This window comes from Sus scrofa, chromosome 6, assembly GCF_054392235.1.
Source record: "Sus scrofa isolate SSC_HxYL_T2T_F1_AM1 chromosome 6, Sscrofa_HxYL_maternal_Yorkshire_Landrace_v2.0, whole genome shotgun sequence".
Lineage (NCBI taxonomy): Eukaryota > Metazoa > Chordata > Mammalia > Artiodactyla > Suidae > Sus > Sus scrofa.
The window spans coordinates 99617495-99638168 of NC_139388.1; the positions used below are offsets into that span (position 1 = coordinate 99617495).

Below are 20674 nucleotides of genomic sequence, written 5' to 3' on the forward strand. Positions count from 1 at the left end.
CCTTTGTTAGCTGTAGAGCTGTATTTCACAGCTAGAAATTCTTTTTTGTTTTATTTACGTATTAATTTATTTTTGCATGTGGCTTTATGGTTCATTGAAAAGGACACCTTTCTCAAGGTGCAAAATTTGAGTAAAAAGCACTTGATAGCAGACAGAAGCATCCTCTCCTGTTTTCTTTATCCCTGTGTTTGTAAAATGGCTCCACCAGGGGATCCCTACTTAACTGAGAAGTGACATTCTCGGAGGGAGTGGAGCATTCAGTTTTTTTTGGTTGACCAAGTCCTCCCAAGGAGCAACATTAATGTCTTTTTGGTTTTCTTCCCATTTTGTAGGATGAAAAGGAGCAGCTTATACAATCCAAGAGTTCCGTTGCCAGTCTTGTTGGGAGATCAAAAGCCATTGTTCAGCTAAAGCCTCGCAGTCCCGACCACGTGCTAAAGAGCACCATTTCCGTGAAGGCCATCTGTGATTACAGGCAAATCGAGGTGAGGAGGAGGAAGGAGCATCTCCCACTCCAGAGGCAGCAAGGGAGAAGGGAAGGCTTCAGTTCGGGTTTTGATAATAAGGAGAGGTCAGACGATAGGGTTCTGGCACTAGAACTTAAGCGTGGTCAAATCTCTTGTATCATTTATAAAATAAGCCTCAACTGTGCAATCTTGACCTGCTCCCTGCCTCATCGATTGGCATCATTATCCACCCCGTTGCCTAGGTGTGGATAGAAATAGTGCTTTGTAGCCCCCAGGAGAGATCCTTGACTCCTGTCCTTTTATCCACACAACTAGTAGGACTATCACGTCAATAAGAGGCTTATGAATAAATATCCCTCAACTGCACATCTTTCTGTCCCTGCTGCTACTAAGTTAGACCATAAGTTTTGTTACTTGGAATATTGCATCAGTCTCACCATTGAGTGCATTTTTCTATCCTACCACCAACATGATCTTAAAAAAACAATCACTCCCTTGCTTAAGTCCTACAGTTATTCCCCATTTCTGTTTAGAAAGCCTGAATTCGGAGTTCCCGTCGTGGCGCAGTGGTTAACAAATCCGACTAGGAACCATGAGGTTGCGGGTTCGGTCCCTGCCCTTGCTCAATGGGTTAACGATCCGGCGTTGCTGTGAGCTGTGGTGTAGGTTGCAGACGCGGCTCGTTTCCCGCGTTGCTGTGGCTCTGGCGTAGGCCGGTGGCTACAGCTCCGATTCAACCCCTAGCCTGGGAACCTCCATATGCCACGGGAGCGGCCCAAGAAATAGCAACAACAACAACAACAACAACAACAAAAAAAGAAAGCCTGAATTCCATAATGTGGCTTCAGAGTCCTGAATAATCAATCTCTTTACCTCTCTAACCAAGACCAGGTCTTGTGTCTTCCACGCATTCCCTGGTAAATGACATTTGTCACACAGTGTTTAACCAGATACCCCATCAGAATATGTGGAATATAGACATATCGTTTTACTGTTTTCACCTCTAGTGGCCTAGCACACTTCCAAGCACATAACAGGACAAGTAAATATTTGTTATACAAAAGAATAAAGGAACTTTTCCTATACTTTTCTTTGTCTTGGTATTTCTGTCTATAAAATAGAGATGATAATGTTGTCTCCCAAGAGAAAGAATTGGTGATTTCAAATGCTTAAACGCTTTCAGGGATTTGGGTGGGGTGATAGGAAGGGAGGAGGAGGAAGTATCACAAAAGCAAAGCTGTGAGTGTTCATGTCCCTTTCATGTGTACCCTATGGATAGTAGGTACAGAGATTGCTCTTGGAGGCCTTAACAGTCTCCTTATAACTTTCATACACCGAGTTACTTGACATGGACCAGACATGTAATAAACCCTCGATTTGTATGATGTCCCAACCTTTCCTGGGTTGTATATTTAGACTCGTTATCTTTTTGTTAAAGTTAGGAACTCTCACTAAGTGATGGAAGATCTCCAAAATGATTTTTCCTTGAGGATTTCATCGCCTTGAGATAGGCACCAGGTTGTTGCTTTATCCATTAGCATTGATTTGTAAACTTGTCTCTTCAGATTACTATTTGCAAGAATGATGAGTGTGTGTTGGAAGACAATTCACAGCGGACCAAGTGGAAAGTGATCAGCCCCACAGGGAATGAGGCAATGGTGCCATCAGTCTGCTTCCTCATCCCCCCACCCAATAAGGATGCCATTGAGATGGCCAGCAGGTAACTCAGCTCCACTGCCACTCTGCTGCCACCGCTGCTTTTTGGCTGGGTGGACAGATGGAGGCATGAATCTGCTTTTGTGATTCTGAACAGAGAGACCAAGTTTTGAAGATTCATTTGGGAAACACTCCTGTTAGGAATCAAGTCTTGCACTGCCAGCCACATAGTAGATTTTCAGTAAATGCTTACGTTCAGTTGAGATGTACACAGTGATAATTCTTTTTAAAGAATTCTTGGTTATAAACAGTTTACTCTGAGAAGTTGATCTTTGTACTGATAGGTAACTTTCCTCTTTAAATTTATATTTTATTGAAGTATAGATTTAATAAAGATGTGTTGTTTAAAGATTTTTAAAAATTGATTTATAACACAAAGCTTATAGTAAAAACTAGAAATCACCTCCCCTACCCCAGAGTTCTGCTTCCCAGAGTTAACTGTTTTCAACTCTTTCAGCAGATTTTGTTTTTAATATCAAATTTCTAAATAATGTGATTTTTTCCCCCTAATATTTCTTTCTTCTTTTTTTGCCTTTTTAGGGCCACACCTGCAATATGGAAGTTCCAAATCAAAGCTGTAGTCACACCATAGCCATAGCAATACCAGATCTGAGCCGTGTCTCCGACCTACACCACAGCTCACGGCAATGCCAGATCCTTAACCTACTGAGCAAGGCCAGGGATTGAACCCGCATCCTCATGGATACTAGTTGGGTTTGTTAACTGCTGAGCCATGATGGGAACTCCTCCCCTATTATTTCTTGATTTTTTTTTTCAACTTTGGAAATTATCCAGTGACTTCCTACTCTAGGAAATTATCAATTAGTTTTCCACACACACATCTGCAATATACTTCTCCTTTACCCATCTTCCAAACTGTTTAAATCAGTTTTTGTGGGTTTTTTTGGGTTTTTTTGGAAGGGCAGTGCTGCACCTGTGGCATGCAGAAGTTTCTGGGCCAGGGGTTGAACCTACTTTACAGCAGTGACCGAGCCACACAATTTTGTTTTTTTGTTTGCAGCTGAACTGTATAGCACTCTAGGGCATTATTGCAAGCCTTAATCATGTCTTAATCTCTCTGAACTCATCCTTTGCTGTTCTCCTTGATTGCGCTGGGCTCTAGTTTTTCACGCACCACAGGCATATTCTTGCCTCAGGGCCTTTGCACTTCCTCTGCTTGCTTCATATATTAACATGGTTCACTCCCTTACTTCTTTAGTTCATCTTATCACCTTTATGCACCATCACCCCGACTCAGTGCCTTTGACTCTCCATCTCCTTTACTCATCTTTATCTTTCTCCAGGGCACTTAATACTTCCCGAAAGATTATACTTTTGTTTATTGCCTTCTCCCTCCCATTAGAAGTTCCAAAAGGATAGAGGGTTTTGTCTGTTTTGTTTACCTCTGTATCCCCATCACCTAGAACTATTCCTGACATGTAGTGGGTATTCAATAAATGGTTGTTAAAAAAAGAATGAATGAGATAGGTGATTGCATATATGCATGAACAAATTATTTTGTTTACTTTCTTATAAAACTTTGTTTCCTTGGAGTTGATAATTGTTTTTAAGTTTGCTTAGTTGCCTATTTGTATGCTATGAATTTATTCCCAAACTCTCCTACTTTACTGTAAAATGCTTCTTAATATAGCCAGATACTAGGTAATTGCTCAGTTTTCTCTTGGAAACATCTCTTTTGGACCATCCTGCTCTGTAGGCCGACTTCAGTGCTGCCTTCCTGGCATTTTCCTTTGTCTTCACACTGAAGGTTCCCTTTATCTCTCTTCTATGTTGGACCCTCTGGTTCCTAGACTGCAAGTCTTATTCATTGGTTTATTCCCTGGTTTGGGAGAGTATACTCTCTAGTAGCCTGGTGGAAAAAGTGCATGAGAAGTAAATGTGAGTGCTCTCATATCTAAAAATTTCTTTCTTTTTCCTTCATAATGAGTTGGTCAGTTATAGAATTCTTCTGGAAATTCTTTTCACTCTAAATCTTGAAGGTACCGTCCCACAATTTCCTAGCTTCCAGGATTTGTTATTGAGGAGTGCAGTACTATTTTATTCTTTATCTTTCTTTTTTTAAAGTTTTTATAACTGTAAAAATCCCCCTTTGCAGTGAGCAGTACTGTGGTTTTCACAAATGAATAGAATCGTGTGTCCTCCACCACAGTCATGGTACAGACACAGCTCGGATCTGATGTTGCTGTGGCTGTGGTATCAGCTGGAAGCTGTAACTCCGTTTCAACCCCTAGCCTAGCAACTTTGATGTGCCAAAGGTGTGGCCCTAAAAAGCGGGGAAAAAAAAAAAAAAAAAAGGCTCCAGTATCAAACTATTCAGTTCCACTGCAAATCACGTTTTAAGCAGTGATGTGTTCATTTTTCAACAGTTTCACATGGAGTTATTTTATCCCTGTTTCTCTCTCTCATTGCTCTCCTTGGTTATGCCTGTCTTCAACTCCTCATAGTTGTATCATATTCAGGTAACATTTGTGAGATTGATAAATATGTGCTGACATAAAAAAATGATAGTGTAGCAGATTGCTTCTGACTCTCAGTTAATTTAGGTAAGGATCCTGTGTTGTTAGTATCTTGACTTGCTGCCTTTCTCTGCTCAGCAGAAAAGCCCAGTTCTGAGCAGGCAATCACTTTCTCCTTAGAAGGCTTCTAATGTGGAACTCCAGTCTTAGAAAACTGTAATCAGCTTCTGTGTTGTCCCCTAGGGTGGAGCAGTCTTACCAGAAGGTGATGGCCCTTTGGCATCAGCTACATGTTAACACCAAAAGCCTTATCTCCTGGAACTATCTGAGGAAGGACCTGGATCTTGTAAAGACCTGGAACCTGGAAAAGGTAATTATGACAGCTTTACCCTAGGCTCACATCCTATTAGCAAGTTATTTTCAGAAGGAATATTTTTCCATTACTGTGAGGCTCCCACCCACCCAACTGGTGTATACTGGAGTCAGGGATACTGCTGAGGGTTAGAGGCCTCAGGATCTTAGGAATTAGAAACTTTTTCATAAGTGTGTGGAGTGGGGGGAATCCTGGTGAATTAACCATCACTAAGGTTTACATCCAGGAGGCGCAAAGTGTTTCTGAGTTGCTCACAATTTTCTGTGTCTTGATCTGGATGCTGATTTCGTGGACAAATTCAGTTTGTGAAAAATCAGCATGTTTATAGTTATGTTTTGTGCACTATTTTGTCTTACATTCCCGTTCTGTTGAAACTTGCTCTGGCCTTTTCTCTGCAGCTCCGCTCCTCAGCACCAGGAGAATGCCACCAGGTTATGAAGAACCTGCAAACCCACTACGAAGACTTTCTGCAGGAGAGCCGTGACTCGGCACTCTTCTCTGTGGCTGATCGACTGCGCTTGGAAGAGGAGGTGGAGGCTTGTAAAACCCACTTCCAGCACCTGATGAAGTCCATGGAGAATGGTGTGTGCCTGGGGAGAAGAGAGGAAGGGTGGATTGAGAGCTCCGAGGGGGTGCTGCTAGACCCTTCATATAAACTAGGAAGTGCCATCATCACCTTTTTACCATTTGAGTTGCTAAAAGACTTGAGGTAGAGAAACACTTGTCAAAATGAATTCTCAAAATCAGATCATGCAATAAGAGGCCATATTTCAGTCATTATTGCTAATCAATCTATCACATTTTCTTGTGGAATTTACATGTTTGGGTCCTTAAAGATGAATATAAAATGCAGGGCAGAAGTTTCCCCAAATAAGGCCTTGCTCTCACACATGGATTGTCAGGTCTGCCAGAACCAGTGGTGCCTTCTGTCTAAGGGTGAATCTCCTGTTCTCAGGTTTGCTCATCTGTGCTGTAGAGTTTAATGGTCTTCTGTGCTTGGGTGTTCACAGAGGACAAAGAGGAAACTGTGGCCAAGACGTACATTTCAGAGCTGAAGAATATCCGGCTGCGCCTGGAGGAGTGTGAACAGAGGCTAGTCAGACGAATTCAGTCCCCAGCCAGCTCTAGGACTGACAAAGACGCCCGGCAGGACAACACATTAAGGATCGCAGAGCAAGAGGTAAGCCCTGAGGGCGAGGTGGGTGTTGGGTGCAGAGTAAATGATTCCGAATGAATTGGAGGGCAAGAGAATATGGATCCTAAGGAATAAGGCAGCACGCTCGTGGCAGTCCTACTCCAGAATTCTTCCCTGCAGCCTGTGGAGGAGCAGGGTTTCAGCTCCCAGGGTAATGCTGAATGTTGATGAGTTTCCTACACAGTTGGGAAGGCAGACACAGGCAAGTTGTTCAAAGTGCTGTGTTGGGACGACTTATTTCAAGAGGCTTAGTAGAGATATTGCTCTCTGTATAATACAGGTATGTATTATATTCTGTGACATGGTTACTGTCAGTTACATGGCTTCAAGGTAGTAAGGAAAGATTCAGATTCTAGTGGGCTTCGATGGCCCTTTCTCTATGACTTTGAGCAAATTGATTCTCATCCTCAGTTTCCTTTCTTATAAAATGGAGATAATAATGTATCAATCACAGAAGTTGTTTTGAAAATCAAATGATGTAGTACATATATATCATGAGCTTCCTGACAAAGTAAAATGCTATAAAAATGGAGGGTAGTATTTTTGACGTAAAAGCAGCAGATAGTAAGTACTCATGGGCATGCAAAGCGAGTAAGCCAAAGGTCCTTGCTTTTGGCTTATAGTGTAGTTAAAGAAGAATAAAAAGTTAAAGTCACAATTAAAGACTTTAGTGTAAGAAATGTCATAAGATAGTACCTAGCGTACTTCCAGATTTTCATGCAGACATTGCTGTAGGAATTTAGAGTATTACTGGAATATTTCTATTTGGGGTGGGGTGAGAGAGGTCCATGAAGAATATTAGATTTGATCTGAGAGCCTGAAGGGGCTGGAAAAGAATGCCTAATGAGGAGGGTGTGTTTTGTCAGCTTTCTCAGTTATTCCTAAGCCTGAAAAGGAGGAGGAGAGCCCAGTGTCATGTTCTTTGGTCGAGAGGATCTAATACGTTCTGCATGAGGGATGTCATGTGAACCTGGGATTCTCATGCTAACATTTTTTAACTTTGGTGTAGTCATTCAAAATCTGTTTGTCTCTGCAAAATAGAACATTCAAAGAAATCAGGTTAATACTCAGTTCTTCTAAAAGACCTTTCTTTTTTTAAAAAAAATTTATTTTGAGATTGTTTCAGATAAACAGAAAAGTTTTTATTCTCACATGGCCTTCACCTTGATTCCACGAAGTGTTAACATTTTTCTGCATTTGCTTTATCATTTTCTTCTACATATGTATACATAATAATCTTTTTTTTCTGAGAGTAACTTCCAGTCATGATGCTCCTTTACCCCTCTATACTTGAGTGTGCTTTTCCAAAAACAAGGATAGTCTTTTACATAACCACAGCACAGCGATTAAAATCAGGACATGAACACTGACATAATACTGTTATCTAAGACCTTAATTTCATCAGTTGACCTAATAAATGCTTTCTTGAGTAGCCCTCCACACCCAACCCCATAATCCCCTGAAAAAAAAATTTTTTTTGATACAGATTCAGTACAGTATCCCACATTGCATTTAGTTGTAGTCTCTCTTTAGATTTCTTAACCTGAAGCAATTTCTTAATTTTCATCATCTGTCATGACCTTAACATTTTTGAGGAGTGCAGCTCATTTATTTTATAAAATGTCCCTCTATTTATGTTTGTCTGAGGCTTCTCCAAGATAAGATATAGGTCACACGTTTTTGGCAGGAATACTGCAGGAGTGACATGTCCTTGGTGCATCATGTCAGGAGGCGTGTGACATTGATTTGCCCCTTACTGGTGATAGCTGTTATCACTTGTTGCTATTTTCCCCATTGTGATTGCAGAGTATCCTGTGAGGAGAAACATTGAGACGCTGTAAATATCCTGTTTTATATCAAACCTTCACCAACTTGTTATACCATCTGTTGTTGATTCTTGCCTGAATTAATCATTAGTGTTGTGACTTTTGCCAAAAGGTGGATTTCTTGTGTGTGTGTGTGTGTGTGTGTGTGTGTGTGTATCTTTTTAGGGCCTCACCCGAGGCATATGGAGGTTCCCAGGCTAGGAGTCCAATTGGAGCTACAGATGCTGACCTACACCACAGCTCATGGCAATGCCAGATCCTTGACCCACTTAGCAAGGCCAGGGATTAAACTAGGATCCTCACAGATACTCGTCAGGTACTTACCCCAATGAGCCATAACAGAACTCCAGTGCATCCATTTCTAAATCTGTCATTCCTTTTATATTCAAAATTTTCTATGCTATTGAAAGGGAAGAACTTTCCTTCTTCACTCCCCCCTTTCTTCCTTCATTATGTCAGTGTGGACTTAGATACGTGTGTGTGTGTGTGTGTGTGTGTGTGTGTGTGTATAAATTTTTTTTTTTTTTTTTTTTTTTTTGGTTGACCTCCATGGCATGTGAAGTTCCCCCAGGCCAGAGATCAGATCCATAGTTGCTGGATCCTTAACCCTCTATGCTGGGCTGGGTATCGAACCTGCATCCCAGCGCTCTCAAGACATTGCTAATCCTGTTGCACCACAGCGGGAACTCCTAGATTTTTAATTCAGTGGTTTGTAATTTGTTACTGTCTATATTTTGATGTTCAAAATTTCCCAAATTTAGCCACTGGGATCCCCTTCAAACTCATTTTAATGTGTCCTCATCACTCTTGCCTTTACCAGCCCCAGCCCTGGAATCAGCCATTTCTTCAGGGAGTCCTACTTCCTTTAGGTTCCTTATTTAGAGACCAAGATTGGGTGCTAAATGTGCTCATTTTTGTTGGGATGTCTACTTCTAGGCCTGCTCAGCAGGTGGAATATGCACATGCCTAAAAATTCATTTTTTTATAAATTATAATTGATTTACAATGTTTTGCCAATTTCTGCTGTACAGCAGAGTGACCAGTCATATATATATCATGGCAGCGCCAGATCCTTAACCCAGTGAGCGAGGGCAAGGATCAAACCTGCATCCTCATGGGTGCTCATCAGATTTCGTTTCCGCTGAGCCATGACAGGAACTCCAGGAGTTCTATTTTTAGTTTTCTTGGGAACCTCCATGTTGTTTTCCATAGTGGCTGTACCAGTTTACATTCCCACCAGCAGTGTAGGAAGATTTCCTTTTTGCCACCCCCTCTCCAGCCTTTGTTATTTGTAGACTTATTAGTGATGGCCATTCTGACCAGTCTGAGGTGGTACCTCATTGTAGTTTTGATTTGCATTTCTCTAATAATTAGTGATGTTGAGTATTTTTTCATGTGCCTACTGGCCATCCGTATGTCTTCTTTGGAGAAATGTCTATTTAGGTCTCCTACCCATTTTTCAATTGGGTGTTTGTTTTTTGTTTTTGTTTCTGTTTTTTGCTGTTGAGAGTTGTATGAGTTGTTTGTATGTTTTGGAGATTAAGACTGTGTGGGTTGTATCATTTACAACTATTTTTTTCCTGTTCCATAGGTTGTCTTTTTGTTTTTTATGGTTTCCTTAACTGTGCAAATGAAAAGTTTGATTTGTGAGTTTGATTAGGTCCCATTGGTTTTAGTTTTTATTTCTGTTGCCTTGGGAGACTGACCTAGGAAAACAGTTGATGTCAGAGAATGTTTTGTTTATCTTCTCTTCCAGGAGTTTGATGGTGTCTTGTCTTATGTTTAAGTCTTTAAGCCATTTTGAGTCTATTTTTGTGCATGATGTGAGGGTGTGTTCTAGTTTCATTGATTTACATGCAGCTGTCCAGTTCTCCCAACACCACTTGCTGAGGAAATTTTTTCCCATTTTATATTCTTGCCTCCTTTGTTGAAGATTAATTGACCACAGGTGTTACAAATTCATATGTATCTATTTCCATTCAGTTCCAAACTAATACAACAGGGTGTATTCTATCTTTTCCTCTTTTCCATATTTACAACTCCCTTTCCTAAGACTGAAAAACCTCCTTCATATTATCCACAGTAAATTTACTTGTTGCTCAGTTCTAGTGTGTACGTATAGTGGTTTCAGAACTGCTAACTCATACTATTTCAAAAAGCAAACCTACTAACTAGAGTTTAATGTAATTCTCTTTGTCTTTAGGCTAAAGGTATGTCCATAGTCAATACTGTGTTCAGAAATCACTTGTGTATTCTTTTCCTGCTCCCCTTCATTGCTGTTCCCAAGTTTATTAAGTTACTCTCCTATACCTGGCATTTGGTTTCTTTCCAATATTTTGCTATTATAAACAAGGACTTGTTTCTAACTCCTTTGTTCCATTCTGTGTCTTTTTTTGTTGTGTGTCATGTTCCTGACAGCACACCCAGGAGGATTTGCAGCAACTGAGATCAGACTTGGATGCTGTTTCCATAAAATGCAACAGCTTTCTCCATCAGTCCCCAACTGGTTCAAGTGTTCCAACTCTGCGCTCAGAACTCAATCTGCTGGTGGAGAAAATGGAGCATGTGTATGGGCTCTCCACTGTGTACTTGAACAAGTGAGTGACCTGAGAATTGGAGTCCAGAGGGCAATGTTTTACATCTGAATGAAAAGAGAAAGTGTCTGGCATATTTCAGGAACAATTCAGGGAGCCTGCAGGTCTTGATGACTTGTACTCATGAAAAAAGACCTTGATTTAGTTTCAAATAACACAGAGTGGGTTCATTTTGGCTTCAGCGAACAAATACGAGGGATACAGAAGGGGAGTTGATTTATAGTTATAGAACTCTTTTGAACCTCATTTCTGTTTGGTTAGTGTCCCTTTTTCTTTTTTAAAAACAGTATCTGAAGAATTAAAAAAAAATTTTTTTTATCTAAACTAAATATTAGTGTTTGAGAGTCATCCTTCTACCTACCCATCCCCACCCATGACTCTGAGGAGAAACATCTTAGAGTCTTCATTGTATTGAGTGCTTTTTCTCCCATGAGACCACCGTGTATGCGTCTGTCTCAATCCATCCAGAACTTTATTTTTAATTGGCTTAAATTGACAGCACAAATGCTATGCTTTCTTGTTTTTATGAAACCCTGTCCCCATCTAGTAATGGTGAAGTTGATTTTGGCAGTTAGGTTTTGTGAACCTCCAGATCTGTACCCCAGCTCTTTAAATGCGTGTGTTAAAAAACATGAATTTATCTTCACAGGCTAAAGACAATCGATGTCATAGCGCGTAGCATCCAGGATGCTGAACTCTTAGTGAAAGGTTATGAAATCAAGCTGAGTCAAGAAGAAGCAGTACCAGCTGATCTCTCAGCTCTGGAGTCCCATCGGTCTACATTACAGGTTGGTTGTTCTGAGCTCTTAGGTTGACTTAACATATCCAGTGTTTGGGGTTAGTGGAGAAATGCAGTTTTGGATGGCATGATGCTGATTTAAGAGTGCATTCCAATTAGGCAGATTATCATATTTAACATCTTTTGATATGGATCTAAAGAGGAAAGAATTGAGAAATATGTCTAGCTATAAAGGGGAGTTAAAGGACTATGCTTTTCTATTTATTTTTTTCCCATTCCTCCCCAGTAAAATCATAGTTTAACTGGATACAATCAATGGTTATACTATAAATTCATAAATCACTCATCTATTATGTCCTTTGATTCTCACAAACAACTCTGTGATGTGACTGGAGAAGGGATTTTTATCTCTATTTACAGATAGAGTACCAAGCTTCAGATTGGCTAAGTGACTTCTAATGGTTCTATAGCTTATAAGCAGTAGAGCCAGGTTTTACACACAAGTTCTTTGCACGTGTGTCTGTACTGCACTGCCTACCCTGACTGCCCCATGTCTAGCATAGGGTCTGTCTAGCTTCTGAAGCACAGATACAACGTGAGCCAGCTATAGACAGCATCCTTGGTCTGCGTCCTCTTCAGCATGGATCATATTTAACCTGTTGCTGTGCTTGGATATTTATAGCACTGGCTCAGTGATGCGAAGAACAAGAATTCCATGTTTTCAGTCCTGGATGAGGAAATTGCCAAAGCCAAGATAGTAGCAGAGCAGCTGAGTCGTCTGACTCCAGAGCGAAACCTGGACTTGGAGCGCTGTCAGGAGAAAGGCTCCCAGCTGCAGGAGCGTTGGCACCGGGTCATTGCCCAGCTCGAGACCCGGTGAGTAGTGGCCCCACCCTTTTCTTCTTTTAGGATTCAAGAACTAGGTTTTATCAAAAACAGTTATTTCTGTGTATGCTCATTTAAAGGTAGGAGTTGAAAGGGAGGGGTAGAAATTAAGTGACAGTGTACATTTTGGCCAAGACAAGTGACAGGAAGTTGGGACCACCAACCCCAAAGCAGTCCAGAGGCTTCCTTTTGGGTTGCAGTGATGGTGCCTCTCCTCTGTCCCAGGTCTTACCCAGGCCAGCAGTGATGACAATGGTGTCCTAGAATATGGACTGGAAAGGTGACCGAGCGTTCTTTTCTCAAGGACAAAACCAGAGTTCTAGCTCTTGTTTTAACTAGCTTTGTGTCATTACTCATAATGGGGCTTTGCAGAATTTCTTGCTTCCTTTTCATTTGCTAATTTAGTGGGTTTTTTGTGTTACTTGAGGTCCTGCTTCTGATGACTGATTTAAATAGAAAAGACAGACAACTACCTGTCTGAGGCTGGCAAGTTAGGAAAATACGTAAGGAAAGGGGTTATAGAGACTCATGTAAGTTTAGATTGATTATATATGATTTACTATCCCAAGGCTAGTTAGATTAACAAAAGTGGTATAAGAAGCTGAGACAGGAATTAACAGTCAATAGCTACTTTTTTTCATGTACTCCCCCCCCCCAGGAAATTACAGTGATTCATAAATTGTAACTGGGGTACTCTGACAGGTACTCTGTCCTCAGGGGACAGAACTGTATAGGCAGTACCACCTTCTTGGCAACCCTGTAACCCTTGGCAGCATAGGTGGCAAATTTGACAAGGATTATCATGGGATGCCAGGCCCCAAAGCAGTTTCCAGGCCTAGCAGGGCATGTCTGGTTTCTGCTCATTTTATACCCCATAAGGTACTGGGTACGTACATAGCTCCCACTCAGTGTTGGAGTGCTGTTCCCTCAAAATAAAGGCGTACCCTCTGTAGTCAAGCCCGACCAAAGGTGTGGACTGAGGAGGGAATTACCTCATTGACTTAATTGTTTTTATACCGAGATATCTGATGGCAGTTTCCCTTTGCTTCTCCAGCCAATCTGAGCTAGAAAGTATCCAGGAAGTTCTGGGAGATTACCGAGCCTGCCATGGAACTCTCATCAAATGGATTGAGGAAACCACTGCCCAGCAGGAAATGATGAAGCCAGGCCAGGCCGAGGATAGCAGAGTGCTTTCCGAGCAGCTCAGCCAGCAGACGGTGGGTGCAGCTGTAGCCCAGTGAAAGTGTGGGGATGGGACAGGGGTTGGGGTGGGGAGCTGAAGCTAGCTCATCATCGAAGAAGATGATATGCTAGCAGTTAGCTTCTCCCAAATAGCAAGACATTCTGAGCCCTATTCGGAAAAGGGTTCAAGAAGGATGTGCTCAAGGTTTTGCATTTAGGCCAGATAACCTATCAGGTTCCTTCAAATCCTGAGTTTCTGTAAGTATATATTGAAAGTACTAGATGAGCAGAGTAAAATTATTTTGTTTTATTTTTTTAATTTTTTTTTTCTTTATGGCTGCCCCCACAGCATATGGAATTATTTCCCAGGCCAGGGATCGAATCCAAGCTACAGCTGTGACCTGCACTACAGCTGCAGCAATGCCGAATCCTTAACCCACTGTGCTGGGCCAGGGATTGAACCCACACCATCACAGAGACAGTGCCAGATCCTTAACCCACTGTGTTTCTTTTTTTGTGCTTATTGACAAGTATGTCTCCTGTTTTGGTTTTTGGGGGTTGGTTTGTTTTTGTCTTTTTACAGCCATACCCACAGCATATGGAGGTTCCCAGGCTAGGGGTCAAATCAGAGCTGTAGCCGCCAGCCTATACCACAGCCACAGCCACACCAGATCTGAGCCACATCTGTGACCTACACCACAGCTCACGGCAACGCCAGATCCTTAACCCACTGAGTGAGGCCAGGGATCGAACCCACAACCTCATGGTTCCCAGTCGGGTTTGTTTCTGCTGCGTCACAATGGGAACTCCCTTATTTTGTTTCTTGATGTTATTTTTTTATTTTGCTAAGATTAGAATATGGGGGAATAAAAACCCAGAGAAAGCTGTGACTGGAAGAAAATTATTTTATTTTATTCAAAGCAGTTGTTATTTGTTGGTATTTTGGGGTTTTTTTGTTTGTTGTTTTGTTTAGCATTAAGGTTAAGTGTGTGTCTGGATTAGATTGCCTGGATTCCAGTCCTGGCCCCCTCATTTACTATAAGAACTTGAGCAAATTATTTAATCTCTCAGCATTCTACTTTTCTTAGCAATAAAAATGGACATAGTCCATTATTTGTTCAGCTGCCCTCATAAGGTTATTATAGTTAGGATTAAACAAAATGAATGTGTAAAATACTTAGGACAGTGGTTTTCAAAATCCAGACAACTAGAGCAGCAGCAGCAGCAGCAGCAGCAGCAGCATCATATGGGATCATGTTAGAAATGCAGGTTCTCAGATGCAAACCCAAACCTATCAAATCAGAAACTCTGGAGGTGGGGCTCAGCCATCTAAGCTTTATCTAGTGTTCTAGGTGATTCTGACACAGCTCAGATTTAGAACATAATAAATACTCAGCCATCTCAATAATGATAATGACAATAAGTTTGCTGTATTTTGGTTCCTAGGAGCTGTTTGCAGAGATCGAGAGAAATCAGACAAAACTGGACCAATGTCAAAAATTTTCCCAGCAGTACTCCACTATTGTAAAGGTAACGCTACCGTATAACAAAGGGACCGTAAGTGATCTCCAACTTAGAAAGATCTGCATGTCACTGTAGTTTTGTTTCTAGACAGGTAAGCACTTCTCTTCTGCCCTGTCCTCAAGTTAATGCAGATGGCCTGTTGTGGCCACATACTTGAGGATGCTTAGAGAGGTACCAGACATCCGCTGAGATTCAAGGAGTCTCCATATGGATGATGCACAGGCCTCTAAAACTTACCATGTAAAAAAGCCGGATGTTTGAGTTTTCTTCTCAAATACACTTCTCACTGTTTTGCCTATCTTTTTTTTTTTTTTTTTCCCCACTGTACAGCAAGGGGGTCAGGTTATCCTTACATGTATACATTACAATTACATTTTTTCCCCCACCCTTTCTTCTGTTGCAACATGAGTATCTAGACAAAGTTCTCAATGCTATTCAGCAGGATCTCCTTGTAAATCTATTCTAAGTTGTGTCTGATAAGCCCAAACTCCCCATCCCTCCCTCTCCCATCAGGCAGCCACAAGTCTCTTCTCCAAGTCCATGATTTTCTTTTCTGTGGAAAGGTTCATTTGTGCTGGATATTAGATTCCATTTATAAGTGATATCATATGGTATTTGTCTTTGTCTTTCTGGCTCATTTCACTCAGTATGAGATTCTCGAGTTCCATCCATGTTGCTGCAAATGGCATTATGTCATTCCTTTTTATGGCTGAGTAGTATTCCATTGTGTATATATACCACATCTTCCGAATCCAATGTTTTGCCTATCTTAAGAAATAGCGTCACCACTTTTCTAGCTGCTGAGGCAAAAAACCCCAAGAGTCATCCCTTCTCTGTGCCTTAAACATTATGGGGGTTTCATTTTGTTGTTTGTTTTTATGGCTGCACCTGCGGCATATGGAGGTTCCCTGGCCAGCGACTGAATCTGAGTTGCAGCTATGATCCACACCACAGCTGTGGTAATGTCAGATCCTTTAAACCACTGTGCCGGGCTGGGGATCAAACCTGTGACTTCACGGTGACCCAAGCCATTACAGTCGGATTCCTAACCCACTACTCCACAGCAAGAACTCCTAAACTTTATGTTTAACAAAAGTCTGGAAACAAGTTGGTTTCACCTTCCAGTGTGTCCTGGATCTGACTCCCCCACCAATGTCTCCCCTCCCCCATTTCCCTGGCTCACATCTAAGTGGAGACTCTTCCAAAGCTACTCCAGTACCTCTGAGCTGGTCTGCTTCTGCTTCTGCTTCTGCTTCTGCTCCTGCCCCCACAGGCTATTTTCCCGCACAGCAGCTAGACTCACTTTTTTAGAACATACTGCACATTGCAGAACTTCAGACACCATCGATTATAAGCCACATTATTTTCTGCACTACCAACAAGGGAGAAACTCGGCCAGTCATGCAAATGCCGCATAAGACATAATCCACTTTTGGAGATACTAAGATGTGAGGGAAACATGTACCTTAGCATTGCTGAAACGTGATAAATTATGTCACGCTCCTGCTCAGAACTGTCCATTGGCTGCGTATCATACTCCTAGTACAGTTCTAAATATTTTATTTTGTTTGTTTGTTTGGCTGTGCCTGCAGCATGCAGAAGCTCCCAGGCCAGGGATCAAACACAGCAGTGACCACCTCAAGTCCTTAACACTAACTAGGCCACCAGGGAACTCCCAAAATTCTAAATCCTCTTATGGTTTATGAGGCTGTGCAAATCTGGCTCTTCACTCCCTGTTTCTCTGATAAGGGCTTTAAATAAAAATGACCTGAGATTATATATTTATTTGTTTATCATGTGCCTTCCCACTAGAATGTAAGTTACAGGGGAGCAAGGTTTTTCCTTGCTATGTGTCTAGTACTTAGAACAATGACAAGTACATAGCAGATGCTTAACAAATTGTTTTTGATGAATACGTTTCTTCTGTTAATAGCAGAAGGTTTGGTGTCACAAAGAATTGAGTTTAAATCCTAGCTTTACCATTTTCTATGCTTAAGACTTTGAGGAAACACTTAGCCCCTCTATTATTTTTTTTTTTAAATAGACTGCTTAAGGAACTCATATGGTATTTTCCTCCTGCCTAGAAAGCAGGACATTCTGTGCTAAAGAACTGCATAATCAAAAGGTTAGAGGAAAAAAATACAATAATTATATGAGGAAATAGCAAATATTCTGGTATACCTAGAAGCTATATGATACATAGAAACAGTGATTATGAAAAATGAGAGGGGTGGTTGAGGCCAACCTATGAAAGGCCTTGTTCAGTTTCCTTGTCTTTACTGTCTATTCTTGCTCCTCAAAATGTGGTCTTTGAACCAGGAGCATCGGCATCACCTGGGAGCTGGTCAGAACTGCAGAATCTTGAGCTTGCTGAGTCGGGATCTGGATTTTAACAGGATCCCCGGGTGCATGTTGACATTTGAGAAGATCTGCTCTAGGTCACCAAAAACGTTCAGGCAGAGGAATGAGGTGGTCATCTTTTTGTCTTGGAAAGTTACTCCAGTAGCAGGATAGAAAATAGATTGGAGCCAAGACTCAGCAGGAGAGTGAGATACAAAGAGGGCCTGGCCCAGGGCGACACTCTCAAGATGACAGAGGGGGTGACAGGATAGCATTGGTTTAGGGACAGAGACTGAGATTCTAATCCTGTGTTGCTCACCCAGTGAGTTAATTAGGGAAACTCACTTCCGGTCTCTGGGCTTCAGTTGCCTCGTGTGAGATGAAAGGGTGGGGTCAGCCCACTATAAACTGTAACGTCAGGAGTCAGCAAACTGTGACCCACAGGCTGGCACCAGCCTGCACACTTGTTTTATATGGTCCATGAGAAATGGATTTAAAAATGAAAAGAAGACTACCTCACAACACGTAAAAAGTAGCTTTCAGGGTCTCTAAGTCATGTTTTATCATCACACAGCCATGCTCTTTCATTTACTTACTGTCTCTGGCTGCTCTCACTTGCAGAAGTGAGTGGCTATGACTGAGATAGTTGAGCCCTTTTCAGGAAAAGTTTGCTAACATCCATTCTAAAGGGTCCTCAAAACTCCTGTCACTGTTGAAATGCTGCGATGCTCCTGCATGATGTGTATGAGCTACGAACCCTCCGTAAATGTGGTTTGTTGTCTTCCTCCCCCAGGACTATGAATTGCAGCTGATGACATACAAGGCCTTTGTGGAATCACAGCAGAAATCCCCCGGCAAGCGCCGCCGCATGCTTTCCTCTTCAGATGCCATCACGCAAGAGGTGAGAGGGTGGGGAAGGGATGCGTGCGCCGTCCTTCCTCAAGGGGAGACTCACTTGTTGGGGCTTTTGGCTAGATACTATCAAGTGACTTCAAGAAAACTTCCTCTTGGGGTTCCTGTCATGGCGCAGCAGAAACAAATCCAACTAGGAATGATGAGGCTGCTGGTTCAATTCCTGGCCTCGCTCAGTGGGTTAAGGATCCGGCATTGCCATGAGGTGTGGTGTAGGTGGTAGCCTCGGCTCCGATCTGGCGTTGCTGTGGCTGTGGTATAGACTGGTGGCTATGCCTTCAATTAGACCCCTAGCCTGGGACCCTCCATATGCTGCAGGTGCAGCCCTAAAAAAGACAAAAAAAAAAAAAAAAAGGTTGCGGGTTCTACCCCTGGCCTAGCTCAGTGGGTTAAGAATCCGATGTTGCTGAAGTTCCCGTCATGGCTCAGTGGTTAACAAATCCGACTCGGAACCATGAGGTTGCGGGTTCGATCCCTGGCCTCACTCAGTGGGTTAAGGATCTGGCGTTGCTGTGAGCTGTGGTGTAGGTCGCAGATGCGTCTCAGATCTGCCATTGCTGTGGCTCTGGCGTAGGCTGGCAGCTACAGCTCCGATTAGACCCCTAGCCTGGGAACCTCCATATGCCGTGGGTGTGGCTCTTAAACGACAAAAAGACAAAAAAAAGACCAGAAAAAAAAAAACCAAAAAAAAAAAACAAGAATCGGACGTCGCTGTGGCTGTGGTATAGTCCGGCAGCTGTAGCTCCAATTAGACCCCTACCTAGCCTCAGAACCTACACATGCTGTGGGTGCGGCTCTAAAAGGCAAAAAAAAAAAAAAAAAAAAAAAAAAAAGAAAGAAAGAAAACTTCTTCTTATCATCTACTATTTAAATTGACTTTTATCTCAGTTTTTTTGTTTGTTTCGAACCACAGTTCATGGACTTAAGGACTCGCTACACAGCACTGGTGACCTTAACCACGCAGCACGTGAAGTACATCAGTGATGCTCTCCGGCGGCTGGAGGAGGAGGAGGTGAGGACAGCTGGGTCTGAAACCATCTAGAAAGTAGAATAAAAATCCAGGCTGTCATCTCTCAAGGTTTAAAATGCACACACAGCCCATGTCCACTTTTCACAGTGGTTGTGTTCTGTGAAGTTGCTGTGGGCACTGCACCAGCATATGCTGAATTCTCGCACCCACGGCGACACAGGGTTGGGTTCCTACCAGCCTCTGGTCACGTCTTGGTCAATGGATAATGCATAACCTTGTTTCTTATGTGTTTTTGTTCAAAAATACATTATTTAATGTATCTTGTTGATTCAGCAACATAGAATTCATAGTCAAAAGCAATGTAAGTCACATCTGAGCAAAGTTTATTAAATACATTTTCTCCACAAGGCACTTCACAGCCTTCCAGTCAATACTGAGGACTGTCTTATGTCCAACACTCCCACCTCCAAGAATCTTACTATAGAAACATTATAAGCATGAAGAAAGGGATGTGAACAGAGATCTTTAATAAAGCCTAGTCTGTTAAAGGAGAATATTGGAAACATCAAAATTCCATGTGATGGAATGCTATGAGACTGTTAAAAATAATGAAATAGATAAAAGTGAATCGACATGAAAAGATACTTATATTACTTGAAGAGAAAAGGAAGTTGGAATACTAGGTATAATTATGATTTCAGTAAAAACAAAACTGTGTGTACCACAGAGACACAGTATGAGCATACGAACAAGTATAGGGATTTACCAAATTCCCAGGGAAATGAGATTTAAAGGGATATACATTGTATATTTCTGATGGTTTGAATTTGTTGTAAAGAGTATGCAATCTGATTGTAATTATAAAAATCATCTATATCTTTGCAAAATAAGTTTCTACATATACAACATTTCTTAAAGAAGAAATTCTGTTGGAAACATTAGTTCATAATTTTTTTTTTTTTTTTGTAGCAAAAACTTCCTTTATGTCAGTACCTACCTTATTTAACCTCTGTAAATGTCCATCTCTTCACCTGTAAATCTAAGAATTATGAATGTAAGATGCCTTGTGTGAAGGGCTTTTTAAAATCAGTGAGTAGGAGTTCTCTTCATGGCTCAGCAGTTAATGAACCTGACTAGGATCCATGAGAACACAGGTTCAATCCCTGGCCTTGATCAGTGGGTTAAGGATCTGGCCGTGAGCTGTGGTGTAGGTCACAGATGCGGCTCAGGTCCTACGTTGCTGTGGCTGTGATATAGGCTGGCAGCTACAGCTCTGATTCAGCCCCTCGCCTGGGAACTTCCATATGCCGAGGGTGTGGCCGTAAAAAGCAAAAACAAACAAACAAAAATCAAGACAAAAAACACTCTGAAGTCAGTAATTATTGAATGCCCATCATATATGAAAACAGTGTGCTTTTTTTTTTTTTTTTGAAAAGTGCTAAATTAGATACAATAATTTTGCTGTTAGTATCAC

At 41.7% G+C, this 20674-nt stretch overlaps 1 protein-coding gene across 50 annotated transcripts in view; it reads left to right on the plus strand.

Moving 5' to 3' along the window:
- The window catches only part of MACF1 (microtubule actin crosslinking factor 1), a 357817-nt gene that overhangs the window by 196189 nt on the left and 140954 nt on the right, over positions 1-20674 (plus strand). For all 50 annotated transcript variants that reach the window (XR_014807490.1, XR_014807491.1, XR_014807489.1 and 47 more), the window contains 12 exons: positions 333-485; positions 2033-2187; positions 4904-5030; positions 5432-5615; positions 6044-6213; positions 10473-10651; positions 11298-11436; positions 12070-12263; positions 13327-13489; positions 14901-14984; positions 18112-18219; positions 19144-19242. Coding sequence is in view for 46 of the 50 variants with exons in the window: in XM_084963963.1 (XP_084820089.1) it covers positions 333-485; positions 2033-2187; positions 4904-5030; positions 5432-5615; positions 6044-6213; positions 10473-10651; positions 11298-11436; positions 12070-12263; positions 13327-13489; positions 14901-14984; positions 18112-18219; positions 19144-19242 (1755 nt within the window). In the remaining 4 variants the exon portion in view is untranslated. The remainder of the gene's footprint in view (positions 1-332; positions 486-2032; positions 2188-4903; positions 5031-5431; positions 5616-6043; positions 6214-10472; positions 10652-11297; positions 11437-12069; positions 12264-13326; positions 13490-14900; positions 14985-18111; positions 18220-19143; positions 19243-20674) is intronic.